The sequence below is a fragment of the Scomber japonicus genome, chromosome 15 (assembly GCF_027409825.1).
Source record: "Scomber japonicus isolate fScoJap1 chromosome 15, fScoJap1.pri, whole genome shotgun sequence".
Taxonomy (NCBI): Eukaryota; Metazoa; Chordata; class Actinopteri; order Scombriformes; family Scombridae; genus Scomber; species Scomber japonicus.
This window is the reverse complement of record NC_070592.1, coordinates 18,900,064-18,916,325: the sequence shown is the minus strand read 5'-3', so window position 1 is coordinate 18,916,325 and position 16,262 is coordinate 18,900,064. Positions and strand designations below refer to the sequence as shown.

Sequence of the window (16,262 nt, the reverse complement as noted above, 5' to 3'; positions counted from 1 at the left end):
ACTAACCAGTAATTCAACTCTTCAATGTGTTTTAGTTGGTTTTAAAAGTCATGAACATAACATTTGAAACTTTCACCCTACTATGTCTTTCTTAAAAGACAGTACTTCTGAATGAAGCTTTACAGGTGTCTTCTGTCTCAAACAATGGAATGGTATCAAAGGTTAATGTGAGCTTGCAAACTCATGTTAAATCTGTTAATCATTATGTGTTTACAGTGCTGTGGGGAAGTCCAGCTTTTTTCATATTAGACAGCTGGCAAAAGTGAAGCCTTTCCTCACACTACAGCACTTTGAAACAGTAATCCATGCCTTCATCACATCCTGGCTGGATTACTGCAATGCACTCTATATTGGAGTCAGTCAGTCCTCCATCACACGTCTCCAGTTGGTGCAAAATGCAGCCACTCGCCTCTTAACTCCCATCCTGGCCTCCCTCTACTGGCTACATGTGCACTTCAGAGTCCATTTTAAGATTCTTTTATTTGTTTTTAAATCTTTAAATGGACTGGCCCTGCTCTACCTCTCTGAGCTCCTTCACCCCCACGCTCCTGCTTGGTGCCTCAGGTCAGCTGATTTGCTGCTCCTGGAGGTACCGAGGTCAAAGCGGAAGCTCAGAGGGGATAGAGCTTTTTCTGTTGCTGCTCCTAAATTATGGAACGAGCTTCCTTTAAATATTAGACAATGTCCATTTTTTAAAACTCGTCTTAAAACCCATTTTTATTCCTTGGCTTTCAACCGTGCATGAGACTCTGCTCCTGTTTTAGTGTTTTATGGTTTGTTTGTTTGTTTTTTAATTATTGTTTTATTGTTTTTAATTTGTTTTAAAAACAATAAACAATTATTTTAGTATTTATTTCCTGTTAATTGTTTTATGTTCCTGTGTTGTTTTATCTATTTATGTACAGCACTTTCTTTCAGCTGTGGTTGTTTTAAAGTGCTATAAATGAAGTTGAAGAAGTTGAAGTTTACAGCATCATACAGTGATTACCAAACCCTCCTTTTTAAAATCCAAGTATGGATGAATGGGGCTGTACTTTTCAGAAGTCCCTTCATTAATGTGATAGTCACAGGACAAGAGTGTGACATCTAGTTCAGCAACTATAATCTTTAGTGGGCGGGCCTAGCCTGCCATTTAAAGAGTGCTGCTGTGTGATTCAGTGCAGAGGAGGTGTGAGTTGGATGTCAGGAAGCTGTTGAATCTCTTACAGACAAAAGGTAAGAACAAATCTATGAATCCTTATCAAAACCTCAGCGTAACAGCCACCATTATTGTGTTTTAAACTGTCAAAGCTGCTATTTATGACTCACTTAACAGTGGGATGAAATGATAGAAAAGTACTTGTAACACATGTTAAATACACGCTAAAAAGAAACTGAAACTTACCAGCAATACTTCCAACAAAATGACGGTCAGTACAATGACAGTTTCAGATGTACTTAAAGTCACAACTTGATTAAGGAACTGAAAGTGATGTGCCGTTCTGAAACTGCCCATGGTGCATCACATGTAGATACATCAAATACACTTCATGTTCATTATTGCTTGTCCAGATGTTGAGGACCACTATATGCCTGTTGGTGGGAGTGTGTGGGTTTGTGTCTTGCATCACATGTCCTGATGGGAACACCTGCCCTGATGTCACCACCTGCTGTAAGACTTCACATGGATATAGCTGTTGTCCGTATCCCAATGTAAGTCAAATGTGTTCATACATTTCATAACTTGACCTGTACTTGTGCAGAGTCAACATTTTGTTCTAGAAAACTGTACTGAAAATGGTCAGTATTTCATCTGTGTCTGTACTGGTGTGTCTCCAGGCTGTGTGCTGTGACGACTTGAGACACTGCTGCCCCTCAGGCTATCGGTGTAACTTGGTTACCCAGATGTGTGAGAAACTAAACCAGCCATGGTTGACCATACCCATGGTGAAGAAAGAAGCTGCAGAGAAACCAAGCACCCCTGTTATACCCATCTCTCCCCTTCAGGAGCTCAAAAGCAACCCAGACCAAACAAAGGCTTCAGTTGTCCACTGTGACAACTATTACGCCTGTCCTGATGGCACAAGCTGCTGCAGACACCCAACAGGGGCCTGGTTCTGTTGCCCCTACTCCCCTGTGAGTAGACCCAGTAAATTCTGCAATAAGATACACACAACAGCAATGTAATACTTTTTATTCTCTATTTTCATGGCTTCAATTAAAAGCTTGTAACAACAATGTTTCACTTGTGATCAAATTCATAATTCAGTGTTGTCAACTGGAGGAGTATTAATGCTCTTTTAAATTGATTGTTGTATTCAATGTCTACCTTATAGGCCAGGTGTTGTCTGGATGGCTACCACTGTTGTCCATATGGGTACGACTGTGACCTTACTTACACGCACTGTGTGAGGCAAGGCCTGAGATATCCTTTCACCCCTAAAAAAACTCTATCTTCAATCTCTGCATCTCTCATTTCTACCCCAGAGGACCAAGACCGCCTGCAGGAGGTAGGACATATCATACTGTATTTATGTTGCTATTTGAACTACTGAACAACGATCCAGATAAAGTTAAAGTCCCTGAAAATGTATTTTCTCAAAAGACTTCTTCTTCTTATTATTAATAAGTGTAGATGAGTACACAGTCCTCTGCCAAGGAATTTTGGTTATTTCTCAATAGAGATTGCTTCATTTCAGTTTCTGTCCTTGTTTTTTCCCCCATTGATTTAAAATAATGTATTTCTGTGCACCAGTCAGGATTGAGCAACATTTTAAGTAAAATGTGCTAAGAATAGGTGGGTTGTTTACACCATCAATCAAATATGATAAAACCAGATCCATACAGCCCTATTTAAAGATGATTAGCTGAGTTTTTGAGTGTCAAACCTGCAATGATCAATATTTTTCTATTATCCATCAATACATTTTTGTATGTGAAAGGTTTCACCTGTGAAAGGACTCCACTCTTGTTTCCGGTCATGTCAGACAATTGCTTTCAGTGAAAAGGTTACAGCTACTGCACACTATTTGTCCAGTAGTAAACAGCACACACACACACACACACACACAAAGTTAGAAAGTAGCTGGTAAGCAGAGTGAAGCACTTATCAGCTAAATATTTCATTCAGAAGTTGGTATAATACAAAAGAGAATTTAAACCCCAAAAACTGTTTTTGCAGGTTTGATTGTTGCTTAATTAGTCATGGATATTTAATGTTATAGAGAAATACAGAGCATTAGAAACCAGGATTTTAGGGGCTTAAACAAAGCAAAGATGTCTTGTTAACTTATATATGAATACATGTGTGTTAATAATTACATATTTAGATAATAACCAGAGGGTAATGGTCAGTTTGTTTTTACTGTTTTGCAGACACCCCTGACAGCTCTAACAGAGGCTAATGACAGCGCCTTTGAGACTGGAGTCATTCGCTGTGATTCCAAGTTCTTCTGCTCACCAGGAAAAACTTGCTGCAAGGGACCAACAGGCCAGTGGAACTGCTGTCCCTACCCACTGGTATGGATTAATAAAAGAAGGGCACATTCATTCTATAGTAAAAGTTTTAGAAGAAACAGTAATATAGAAGGTTTCAAGCACAGATCAGCATCTTTTAACATTGTGTCTATCCACCAAATTATAAACATCACAAACTGATATACTGTAGGTTTGAATCTTATTGCACTGACCATTAACATAGAAATTGCATGCTTGTAAGTCTTCACCTATCACTACAGTGATTTATGAGGCAGTATGTTGTTTTAACACTGATATTGATTTCAGGGTCAGTGTTGTACAGATGGTCAGCACTGCTGTGAATATGGATATACCTGCGACCCCAGCTCCATGACATGCAGAGGATTGTACTCTCGGATCCCCTCAGGAACACAAGAAGAGGCCAAACTATACTGAGGACATGTTGTTCATGTTCTTGCACTATGACAGCTTTGTCATCACTGGTACAGATATAACCATGCATTATAGCTTCAGCAGATAAAAATGATTACAAACTGATACAATTTTTTTATTTTTTTTTCACAGACTTATAATACAGTGTAATGAGTAAATAATATGTTTACAACATCATATGATTGTTTCTCTTATCTTTGATATATTTCATTTTTAGATGAATTGTACTATATATCTGGTTACTGTAAGGGAAGAAATGTCAACATTCATTTTCAGACCTAATCTAGCATGATTTACTACAGCTTTGTATCCACTGCACTGTTACTGTACATATGATGAATATGATGAATGTTTAATCTGAGGAAGTTTTTTTTTGGAAAGATCCAAATCATTAATTTGTTAAATAAAAAATTTGAAAAGTTCTCCATCTGTTTTGCTGTCTTATGTCAACTGAACTTGATGTGTCACTGGCCACATACGACTCACCTGACTTTCCAAGAATTTGATACAGTTATAACTGATGTAGTGATGACATAAATGCATAGCTCAGTCTCTAGCTATTCAGTGAACTAAAACAACAGCTGCGTAATTACTGTTGTTCCTCTTAAGGTATTAAGGTTATTATTAAGTACATGTTGCACCTGTTTTGTTAGCAGCATTGTATGATTATTTTGGGGGTGTGGTAACTGATTATCGTTAATTGTGTGTGTAAAATGAAATATATTTTACACCTCACTGGCACAACTTTTGTTTGGTCTCTAATTACTAAATGAAAAACAGTAAAACCCAAGTCAATAAAAAAAAAACAAGTGTAAAGTGTCTATTCTGGATGATATTTCAGGCTTACATCAACCCCATTGCTGCTGCACGAGCCAGGGGACCGTCGCAGAATGCCGGACCAAGCATACAGGATTATTTAAGCAGACCTCAACCAACATGGTGGGTACAGGACAGACATTGTCAGAGACACAGAAAATTTTTTCTTGGTAATACATTTAAAAAATCTGACATGACACGTTCTCAAAGCTGCAGTTCTGTTACTTCCATGCTCCAGTCTTTGTGGACGTAGCATGTAAAGATGATGCTATTGCAAGGATTTACATTTTGTTTAGTCAGTGGCTTGCAAAAATGTGAGTTTTCACCCAGCTTCTGATTGTCTTGCAGAAAGTGAAATTCTTGTGTGCTAGATGAATTGATTTAGAAAGATATGGATAGATGCTTCTTCAATGAAATGCGCTCTGATTTTGGCCACAAGGGGGCACAATTACTTCATTATCGTAAGTGTCAAATGGGATTTGGCAAGGCATGACATTCTATACAGTGTCTAATAGAGATATTCGAGATATTATCTGTAATTTTTATTATCAATTAGGGTTGGGCTGATGGCAGACACTGACTACTAAGCCAGAACATTATGATTTAAAAGTGCCTATTCACCCCGCCTCCGTCATCTTTCCATCACAAAAAAGCCAGACTGGACTCTTCCAAAATGCATATTGACAAGCCACAGTCCCTCTGGGAGAATGAACTGTGGACAAATGAAAGAAATGTTTTGGTAAATCACACCAACCCTATATTTACAGAAGTAAAATAACGATTTTAGAGAAAAGAACACCCTGTCTACCATGAAACATGGAGGAGGCTCAGAGATATTTTGGGGCTCCTTTGCTGCTTCAGACACTGGGATCCTTGAATCTGTGCAGGACACAATGAAATCAGAAGTTCCAGAAGTACCGAGTCTCCCGCATATTGATAGCGGCTCCCTGACGACCGCAAATAAAATACAATCCTCCAGAATCTGGAGCGAGCGAGCAAAAGCGCGCGGGGGAGAGATTGCCTGTGTGTGATTGATCATGTAGTGCGCGCACGTGTGTGTGTGTGTGTGTGTGTATGTGTATGTGTGTGTGTGTGTGTGTGTCTATCAATGCAGCGTGTGTGCAGAAAGAGAAAGCGTCCTGATTGTTCTGTGTTACTTTGTAGACCAGTTGCCAAAAAAAAGTCCGCACACTGCAGCTCCCAAATGCAGGTGGATTGAATAGGATACCACAAGTCACGTTTCGAGGTCAATGCTCTCTTCAAACTAAATCAACTGAATAGTCATGACTATTCAGTCTGAATCTTAAATCCACAAGGGCCCACTTGACGGTAACATGATGTACCACTGTAATAAAACCACCAGTAGCCTACGTGTAGAAACCTACGGAAGTGTAGGCCTATTGCTGCCACGCCAGAAAAATAAAAAATATTCAGTATCACATTATGACATGAAACTTATCACGTTATAGCACGAAAGCCAGTTGGCCTCAAGCAGAGGTGGACTCCCAGTAGCCTACTAGCTCCCACTTTCTCCGTCACGAAGCGGTCGACTACTGGTGTGTGGAGAGGGCATAGACTGTGTATAAGAAAGAGGGGGCAAACATGATTCTCTCTATCTGATGTGATTATTTTCCTTCAGATATTGTGATCACTAGTCGGTAGTTAAAACATGCTGCGGCCATTTCATCCTATAAAGAAGGATATACAGAGAGATCTATGTCCACCATTAAGGAGTCAGAAAACCACAACCTGTTCGCCCCTTGTGTGTTAGTTCTTGTGGACTGTGGCTCATCTTACGTCAGATCAATGAATGGATTCGGACTCTAAGCAGGGTGAATGGGTCAGACCCTCCGTATACAACCCCATGCATTTCAAAATCCTTCTCAATAAGCATATTTATCACAGTACCACTGTGCTCAATAACAGTCCTAGTATCTCGTCATGTCTCACTCAACCCAAACAGTACTTAAATTGTGTAAATGAGTCACATTCATTTCCGTTCTCCACATTTCCTCATTCAAATATCGTTAGGACGTGATAAATGTCATGCTATAATGTGATTGTTTCACATTTTAAGGAGATAACGTGATAGCTTTCACGTCAATTTTTTCATGTTTTACAGTTTTTTCTGAATGCTTAAGCACATTTTTTGCAACATTGGCTATTTTTTGCTAAACTCTACACACAAATGAGAAAACCTTTCACCAAATTATCAAAACGTTATAGTTCTCTTGCAAAAGCGAACACAGCTTGATTAACTCTTCACACCTTAGTAAAAATGGTGTTTTCGTATCAAACAGTAAACACATGCCATCATTTACTAAGCACATAATGTGCCAACTACACACTGATGGTATGAATACAAAACACATCTGGCTTTTGCTTTCTCTGTGCACAAGGTAGGCTAGGTCAGTTTGAGGTCATACTTTTGTCATAGTTCTGTGAACACACAGGGATCCAAACTTCAAGTATTGGTGTTTATTCACACTCGTCAAAACAAAGACACAGCACAGAACACAAAATAATAAATTCACAAAAAAAAGACAATCAGCCTACATCATGCCGTCTCTCTGGGTCCGGCCACAAAATCTCATCTACATCGCATGCAATGTCCTCCAGTCCAAGGCACCGGGGAAAATACCTCCTTGCATGCCGTATCCAGGCCTGACATGATGCCTGCTCAATATCTCCACATGCCTCCTCCATTGCCTGTAAAAGGGCTGCGTGTTGATGGGGATGGCGGTCGTGGACTTTCCAGCGCCAGGCAGAAAAGAACTCTTCAATCGGATTTAAGAATGGAGAGTATGGGGGGAGGTTGAGTGCCATGAAGAGTGGGTGATCGGTAAACCAGTTGCGGACCAAAGCAGCCCTATGGAAACTAACATTGTCCCATATGATGACATATCGGGTCTGCTCTGGTCTCTGAACAGTGAGAATGTCGTGTAAGGTGTCCAGGAATGCAATCATGTGTGCAGAGTTATATGGGCCAATGGTTGCATGATGGTGAACAACACCATTTTGGCTGATAGCTGCACACATGGTGATGTTACCACCACGTTGTCCTGGGACATTGATTATTGCACGGTGTCCTACCACGCCTCCTTGTTTTACTGAGGTTAAAACCTGCCTCATCGACAAAGAGCAGCTCGTGTCCCATGGCATCTGCCTCCAGCTCCATTACTCTCTGGACAAGACAAAACAAATGCAACACATCAGGCCCATACACAGCACTACAGTAGCCTATGCACTTCGAAATTCAGAACCAATGACACTATAGCTTACCTGCACATACTCATATCGCAGTTGCTTCACACGTTCACTATTTCTTTCGAAAGGAACTCTGTAAATTTGTTTCATCCTTATTCTGTTGCGGGCAAGTACACGACTTAGTACTGACATGCTCACACTGCGTATATTTTGGAAGATGGTGTCATTATACGTGTCATCAATTATACACTGCTGTATTTCGCGTAGTCTTATTGCGTTATTGGCAATCACCATATTCACTATATGGGGCTCTTGCTCTGGAGTGAACATTCTTCCCCTGCCCCCAACATCTGGACGTCTAGCAATTCTGTAAAGTAACAATTTCAGAATTTTTGCATGTATGGTATTGTTGTGTTTCTCATTAGAGTAGGGCAGTGCTACAAATCTTAGTGCAATGTGACTGTATTTACCGATTTTCATTTCGAAATGTCCTAATGATGCTCGCTACAGTGTAGCGGCTCAAATTAGGCTGAACCCGTTGGCCAGCTTCCCTCAGGGTCATTCCATGGTTTATGACATGGTCCACTATTGTTGCTCTGATGTCATCAGTTCTATTTCTTCTTCTTACCCTTCCTCTTCCCCCTCCTCGTCCTCCTCTTGCTCCTCCTTGTTCTCTTCCTCTAACTTCCTCTAACCCTCTCGCTTCTTCACCTCCACGTCCTCTTCCTCCAACTCCTTCACCTCCACGTCCTCTCCCTCTTGCTTCTTCACCTCCACATCCTCTTCCTCCAACTCCTTCACCTCCACGTCCTCTTCCTCGGCCTCCTCTGATTCTTAGGGCGTATTCACACCAGGAAAGTCCTTTGGTCCGCTTATTTAGTCCGGACCAAAATACAATGTTTCTTTTTTGGTTTGGTGCGGTTCCTGTTCACATTGCGCTTTTCGCAAGTGGACCAGAATTTGTCAACAAACCCACATGTGTGCAAAGATCGTTCAATCATTGGACAAAAAGCTAAGTGAGAGCGAACCGTTCCAGGGTCCGTTTGGAAGCGAACCGAGACCACCTCTCCGACTGGGTCTCGGTCCGACTGTTTGGTCCGCTTCAGAGTTCGATGGTTTGTGTTCACACCAGCCCAAAAGGTCCGCACCAGCGATTTTTTTGGTTTGGTCCGAACCAAACAAGGCAGGTGTGAATACGCCCTTACTCTTCTTGCTCCTTCCATTGTACTCCACACAGACAGCTTACCTGTGGCTTATTTATAGTGCTTAGGCTGATTGCAAAGTGAACTAATTCTCTAAAATTGTTTTCACATGTGAAAGTGTGCCAGACAGTTGGAAAAATAGTGTAAATAATAGCCATACATGTGTATAATTTTGCTAGGAGTGTTTTGGAAATTTGCCAATTGAGTGTAAGCAGCGAGTTGTGTTTAAAGTTCTGCAAAAAGAGTGCTGTGCAGTGAATTGTGCCTACAGTTTTGCAAAGTGTGTGTTACAAAATTACAAACTGAGTGCAAAGCAGTATTTGTGCTTTTAGTTTGGCTAACTCAGTAAGTGGTTTTGCTATATGTATTAATAGTTTTAGAAATTGTGCTACAAGAACATGATTAGTGCTTAAGCATTCAGAAAAAACTGTAACATGATGTTGATGCTTTTTTATTTTTCTGGCTTGGCAGCAGTTCTCCACACACCGTTTCCTCATTTATATATGAGTTTCACGTTACATGTCACGTTATAACAAGATACATTTCACGTTTTAACGTGATACTGAAACTTCGCGTTTCAACGTTTTTCTTTTTCTGGCGTGCCAGCAATACGCTTCCGTGGGTACCAGTATTTTTAACCACATCTAACTTAACTGTTTTGTGTTTAGTTGGAGGTGTAGCTGCATGTGGCGAACAATAACCAATAGCTACAGTAGATAGGCTCAAATACTCAAATTGTATAACTATTTACTATTGTTTTCAGAAATGGAGGAAATAACTGGGAGAAGAGTTGATAGGTGGAAGTGGTGGAAATGACAAGGACAAAGAGAAAGACAAGAAGGCAACTGACAAAGAGTAAGAAAAGAACACACACACACACACACACCAGAGGTGGCAAAAGTAACACATTCTGTAATTAAGTAGATGTACAGGTATTAAAAAAATATTGAGACTGACTAAATATTGACTAAGCCGAACCCACCACAGATGAACTGGTCTGTTCCTTTACCCACTCTGCTCCTTGGTTTACACCAGCACTACGCCGGATCAAAACTAAAATCCATCATTTGGAGAGCATTTATGTAAAAACCGGCTTATCAGTTCACAAAGAAATGTATCATAATCACATACATCAATACAAGGATGCTCTTTCTTCGGCCAAAACCACATACCTCAAGAAACCTGGTGCGGATCTGAATGATTTGAACGACTTTCATCCTATCTCTAACCTGCCATTTCTCTACAAAGTACTTGAAAGAACTATTGCAGCTCAGGTCCACACCCATCTGTCAGACAACAACCTCTATGAACAATGTCAGTCTGGTTTCCATTCCCTCCACAGCACTGAGACAGCCCTTGTGAAAATCACCAATGACCTCCTGATGGCATCTGACTCTGGGCTACTTTCCATACTTGTTCTCCTTGACCTGAGCGCAGCCTTTGACATTATCTCTCATGTCATCCTCCTGGACAGGTTAGCCTCCATTGGAATCACTGACATCCCTCTGGCTTGGTTCAGATCATATCTCCGGTCGCAAACAGTTTGTTCAACTTAAAAACCTGAGATCCAGCTCCTCTCTAGTCTCCAGTGGTGTTCCCCAGGGCTCTGTCCTTGGCCCCATGCTGTTCATTATTTATTTTTTGCCTCTTGGTCACACTCTTAGAAAATTTCATATTCAATGCCACTGTTATACAGACAACACCCAGCTCTATATCTTCACTAAGCCTACGTCCACTCTGCCACCCACAGCTCCATCCAACTGCTTAATAGAAATTAAATCATGATTCTCACTCAAATTTTTCAAACTCAACAGTGACAAGACTGAGGTCACCCAACTCTTTCTCCATGACCATCAACAATTACATTGTTCCTCAAGTTTGATTTATTACAAGTTAGTCAATTTGATATGAATGAATCAGTCTATAGAACACCCATCCTATAAATATACTGTTAATAATTAACTTAACTCCTCTTTTATTTAAATCTTTGAGGGTAAACATTCATCATCACAGCAGTTATTGCTTGCTGCTGACATGTTTTTTTTAGTCGCTGCATCAGTCCTTTCAGCCCTTTCTGGTTGACCTGTAGATCAAGCACGTTGACTTAGTTGTAAAGAAAGCTCTTCAGCTGTCAGCATATCACTGAGTTCTACCGTGTACTGCAGCATGTCCTTATGTTTTTGTCTGTGGAAAGAAAAGAAAGGCAAAACATTCATCTATCATCTATATATCATCTATATTCTCAAATTGTAAAACAGAACATATATGCTTGTCTGTTATCATCTCCACTCACACTTCAAACACTGTAGGTGCACCACAAAACCTTAAGTGATAGAAGAAAGCTTCCCACAGCAACTTACAGTACATTTGGAGGATTAACCAGCTTGGAGAAAAGAGTTTATTCCAGAAGTTGGCAAATTTAGTTTGCTGTATAGTCCGTTGACTCTGTTGTGAACAGCTGCTGTCACAGTTGAACGTTTTTGAAGAAACTCCATTATTGTGAAACAATGCTGCTACATGGAACGTGTTTTTAGCAGTGGATGTTACCCAGGACTATCATCTTTTGTGGTTTCATTTTTTGTCATTTCCCTGTCAAAGACTGAAGCCAAGAAGAGAAGCTGTGAAGAAAAGGAGAAAATCACAGTGAGCGTTTTACTTAAATGACCAACTTACTGTGCACAAATTAAAATTTGGTTAATTAATATCAATTAAAAATGTAATTGCCTAGTAATTAATTGTAATTGTAGTCAAGTACAATATAAAAAAACAACAGCAAACAAACATATGTACAACTACACATTCTAACAAACCAGTACTGTTAATTCTGCTGTGGAATTACCGTTTTAAAGTGAAAAAATAAATAATTTGGAAAAGCTTGCAGTGCTTAAGATGCACACAGGACAAATCCTAGAAGAAGAGGAAAAAGAAGCACAAGAAACACGGCAGAAAAAAGAAAAAGAAGGCAGCATCTCAGTCCAACTCAGAGCTCGACTAAAAAACGTGGCTTTGCGGTTCTCTCATGACAGTTCACAAGTAGTGTTATTTTTGCCTTTGACTACCAAAAACTTCTCCCATCCAGCTTTGGTCATCACACGTGAACAAGGAGACCTACAGACTTGTAACGCTGGGGTTCTGTGATTGAAGTAAAAATGAGGGAGGCACCCATCCCTGTTAAGTGGCAACTACCGGTACATATCGTTTGGGTTTGTCTTTTTTTGCTTTTTGTCAATTTTTTTTCTTTTGAATTACACTCAAGGACAGGGCTGAAGTGAAGGTGAAGGTTACAGACACAGTTCCCTTGTGCAGTTTACCTCAACTAGTTCATAACCAACCAACCTACCAGAATATCACGTTTTCTTCTTAGCTGTGATGACACAAGTGTTCTTCACTTTCAAGGGGAACTTACAGGACACGAGTGTGATATCAAGCTCAGCAACCAGATCGTTAGTGGGAGGACCTAACCTGCTATATAAAGAGTGCTGGTGCGTGGCTCAGTGCAGAGGAGAGGTGTGAGTTGGATGTCAGGAAGGTGTTTATTGACTTCACAGACAAAAGGTAAGTAAAATAACTTGACTGGAAGTAAAAAATAATGTGCGGATGCTGTTCTGAAACTGCCAACAATGCTTCACATGTAGATAAATCAAATACACTTCATGTTAATTATCACTTGTCCAGATGTTGAGGACCACTATATGGCTGTTGGTGGGAGTGTGTGGGTTTGTGTCTTGCATCAGATGTCCTGATGGGGGCACCTGCCCGGATGACAAAACCTGCTGTAAGTCTTTAGATGGATATAAGTGCTGTCCGTATCCCAATGTAAGTCAAATGTGTTCCTACATTTCATAACTTGACTTGTACTTGTGCAGAGTCAACATTTTGTTCAAGAAAACTGTACTGAAAAGGTCAGTATTTCACTCTTATTTTCTGTGTCTTTACTTTACAGGCTATGTGCTGTGCCGACATGATCCACTGCTGCGCCTCAGGCTATCAGTGTAACCTGGTTACCTCCAAGTGTGAGAAACGGAACCAGCCATGGTTGACCATACCCATGGTGAAGAAAGAAGCTGCAGAGAAACCAACCACCTCTGTTATACCTGTCTCTCCCATTCAGGAGCTCAAAAGCGACCCCGACCAAACAAAGGCTTCAGTTGTCCCCTGTGACAACTATAACACCTGTCCTGATGGCACAAGCTGTTGCAGACACCCAGCAGGGCCCTGGTTCTGTTGCCCCTTACCCCTTGTGAGTAGTCCCAGTAAATTCTGCAATAAGACACATATAACAGTAAAGTTATATTATTTATGCTCAATTTTCATAACATCAATTAAAAGCTTGTAACAACAATGTTTCACTTGTGATCAAATTCATAATTCAGTGTTGTCAACTGGAGGAGTATTAATGCTCTTTTAAATTGATTGTTGTATTCAATGTCTGCCTTGCAGGCCAAGTGTTGTCTGGATGGCTACCACTGTTGTCCATATGGGTACGACTGTGACCTTACTTACAAGCACTGTGTGAGGCAAGGCCTGAGATATCCTTTCACCCCTGAAAAAACTCTATCTTCAATCTCTGCATCTCTCATTTCTACCCCAGAGGACCAAGACCGCCTGCAGGAGGTAGGACATATCATACTGTATTTATGTTGCTAGAACTACTGAACAACGATCCAGATAAAGTTAAAGTCCCTGAAAATGTATTTTCTCAAAGGACATCTTATTATTATTAGTAAGTGTAGATGAGTACACAGTCCTCCGTCAAAGAATTTTGGTTATTTCCCAATAGAGATTTCTTCATTTCGGTTTCTGTCGTGGTTTTCATTTTTCATTGGTTTGAAATCATGGGTGGGCTGTTAATGCCATCAATCAAATATGATAAAACCAGATCCATACAGCCCTACTTAAAGATTATTAGCTGAGTTTTTGAGTGTCAATGAATATTTTTATATTATCAATCAATACATTTTTGTACGTGAAAGGTTATAATTGTGAAAATTATGCACCTCAACTCAATTTTATCGGAATAAAACAACCACAACTTTCTATTCATTCTTACCACTCTTTTCGGTCATGTCAGACAATTGTTTCCAGTAAAAGAGCTACTGTAGACTACATGTCCAGCAGCAAACAGCACACACACACAAAGTTAGAAACTAGCTGGTAAGCAGAGTGAAGCACTTATCAGCTAAATATTTAATTCAGAAGTTGGTATAATACAAAAGAGAACTTGAAACAAACCCTGCTTTGCAGTTTTGATTGTTGCTTAATCAGTCATGGATATTTAATGTTATAGAGAAATACAGAGCATTAGAAACCATGATTTTAGGGGCTTAAAAAAAGCAAAAATGACTAGTTAACTTGAATACATGTGTGTTAATAATGAGATATTTAGATAATAACCAGAGGGTAATGGTCAACTTGTTTTTACTGTTTTGCAGACACCCCTGACAGCGCTAACAGAGGCTAATGACAGCGCCATTGAGACTGGAGTTATTCGCTGATCTATTAGGCTATAGCTTCAGTAGAGAAAATTAACACAAACTGATCCAAAATGATTTTGATTATTCACATACATGAATAAATTAATAAATAATGAATACATAATGAATAAATAATCTGTTTGCAACCTCATATGATTGTTTCTCTTATTTATTGTATATTTCATTTTAATTTTTAAAATTGTTTTGTTCTGGGTATCGCATGAGATGGAATGACACCATTAATTTTCAGAGCATGATTTGCCACAGATTTTAGCAGTGTTATTGTAAATATGATGAGAATGAGAGGTATACTCCCGGTGATGTAGGCTACTACTCCAACACTTTCTCCATATACCACTGCGTTGCAATGGTCAGCTGCTGGTGTGCATCATAGCATCCCAAAGCACCTACCGTCTATCTGATGTGATTATTTTCCTTCAGCTGTTAGAAGTGAGGTTCTATCTATGGTTAAAACATGCTGCAGCCATTTCATCCTTCCATCCCTACGAGGAGAGATCTGTCTATGTCCACCATAAAAGGAGTCAGAAGACCACAACCTGCGCGCTCCTTAACATGTGTGTTAGTGCTTATGGACTGTGGTGGCTCATTTTACATCAGATTAATGAATGAGTGACAATACCTACTCATTCATTCTTCTGTTTAAAGCAGGATAAATGCGTCCTCTGTATTGTGTACGTGTAAGTATTCATCACTGTGCTCAATAATAGCAGTATCTCGCCATGTAGCCTATCGTCAATATTAAGCATGGAGTCGAATTTAATGAATAGTGTAAATGAGCCCTATCCCTATCCGTTCTCCATACACTGTTTCCTCATTCATATGAGTTTCTTGTTATAGCGTGAAACTGATTCTTTTTTCTTTTTTCTGGCGTGGCAGCAATACGCTTCTGTAGTTTTGCTGTCTCATGCAACCTTAACTTGATGTGTCACTCCATAGACGACTCACGTGACTTTCCAATAATTGGATTTATTATAACTGATGTAGTGGTGAAACATGATGCATAGCGCACCCTCTTCACTAAACTGATTTTAATTGAGGTGCTCATACTTATTAAGTATGGCTTAAAATGGCTAAAGACCCCACCCTACTCTTCATTGACTGTAGCCTACAGGTTTACTTAGCAGAGTTCAAAGCAATTAACACAAACATATTGATAAACCAGAATAGTTAACAAATAGTCATAGATTTCCATTTATTTGCAATGAATTCAAAATGTAATTTATTTGCCATGGATTTCCTATTAGATCACAGTTAATCATCATTATGATGCTGTGAGTCCAGATTTATTGTGTAAATCACCTGTCAATCTGCCTCACTCAAGTCTGAAAGTAAAAAGACCCAGAAAATATTACGATTTTATTGCTGTCGACGACTATACAAGTTTAATAAACTGAACAGAGTTCAAAGAAATTAACACAAGCTCACAGATATTGTAAAGCAAAGCATTTATTGACCGTAATTTACCGTTTATCGTTGTTTTGAATAGCCCGCTAGGTACTTCCGGGAGGGCTACATGGACCACGTGATCGGCCAGCGTTTTGAACTTCCGTTGTCGCCACTCTCTCTAAAAAGGCACCCTAGTACCACTCGTCTCCTTCGTTGGTTAGAGAAGTTAGGAGCCAATCAGATGCAGATTAGGGTGGGTCTTTTCAGA

At 39.8% G+C, this 16,262-nt stretch overlaps 2 protein-coding genes across 2 annotated transcripts; both read left to right on the top strand.

Moving 5' to 3' along the window:
• The first annotated feature begins 1,105 nt into the window (after positions 1-1,105).
• LOC128374152 (progranulin-like) lies at positions 1,106-4,268 on the top strand. Its single transcript, XM_053334418.1, has 6 exons — positions 1,106-1,215; positions 1,552-1,692; positions 1,819-2,115; positions 2,316-2,489; positions 3,355-3,498; positions 3,763-4,268. Exons 2-6 carry the CDS (start codon positions 1,552-1,554, stop codon positions 3,889-3,891), a joined length of 885 nt encoding a protein of 294 aa, XP_053190393.1. The 5' UTR covers positions 1,106-1,215; the 3' UTR covers positions 3,892-4,268.
• An 8,520-nt stretch (positions 4,269-12,788) lies between these two features.
• On the top strand, positions 12,789-14,608 carry LOC128374155 (progranulin-like). The gene is made up of 4 exons (XM_053334424.1): positions 12,789-12,929; positions 13,057-13,353; positions 13,554-13,727; positions 14,546-14,608. Exons 1-4 carry the CDS (start codon positions 12,789-12,791, stop codon positions 14,606-14,608), a joined length of 675 nt encoding a protein of 224 aa, XP_053190399.1.
• Positions 14,609-16,262: the final 1,654 nt, after the last annotated feature.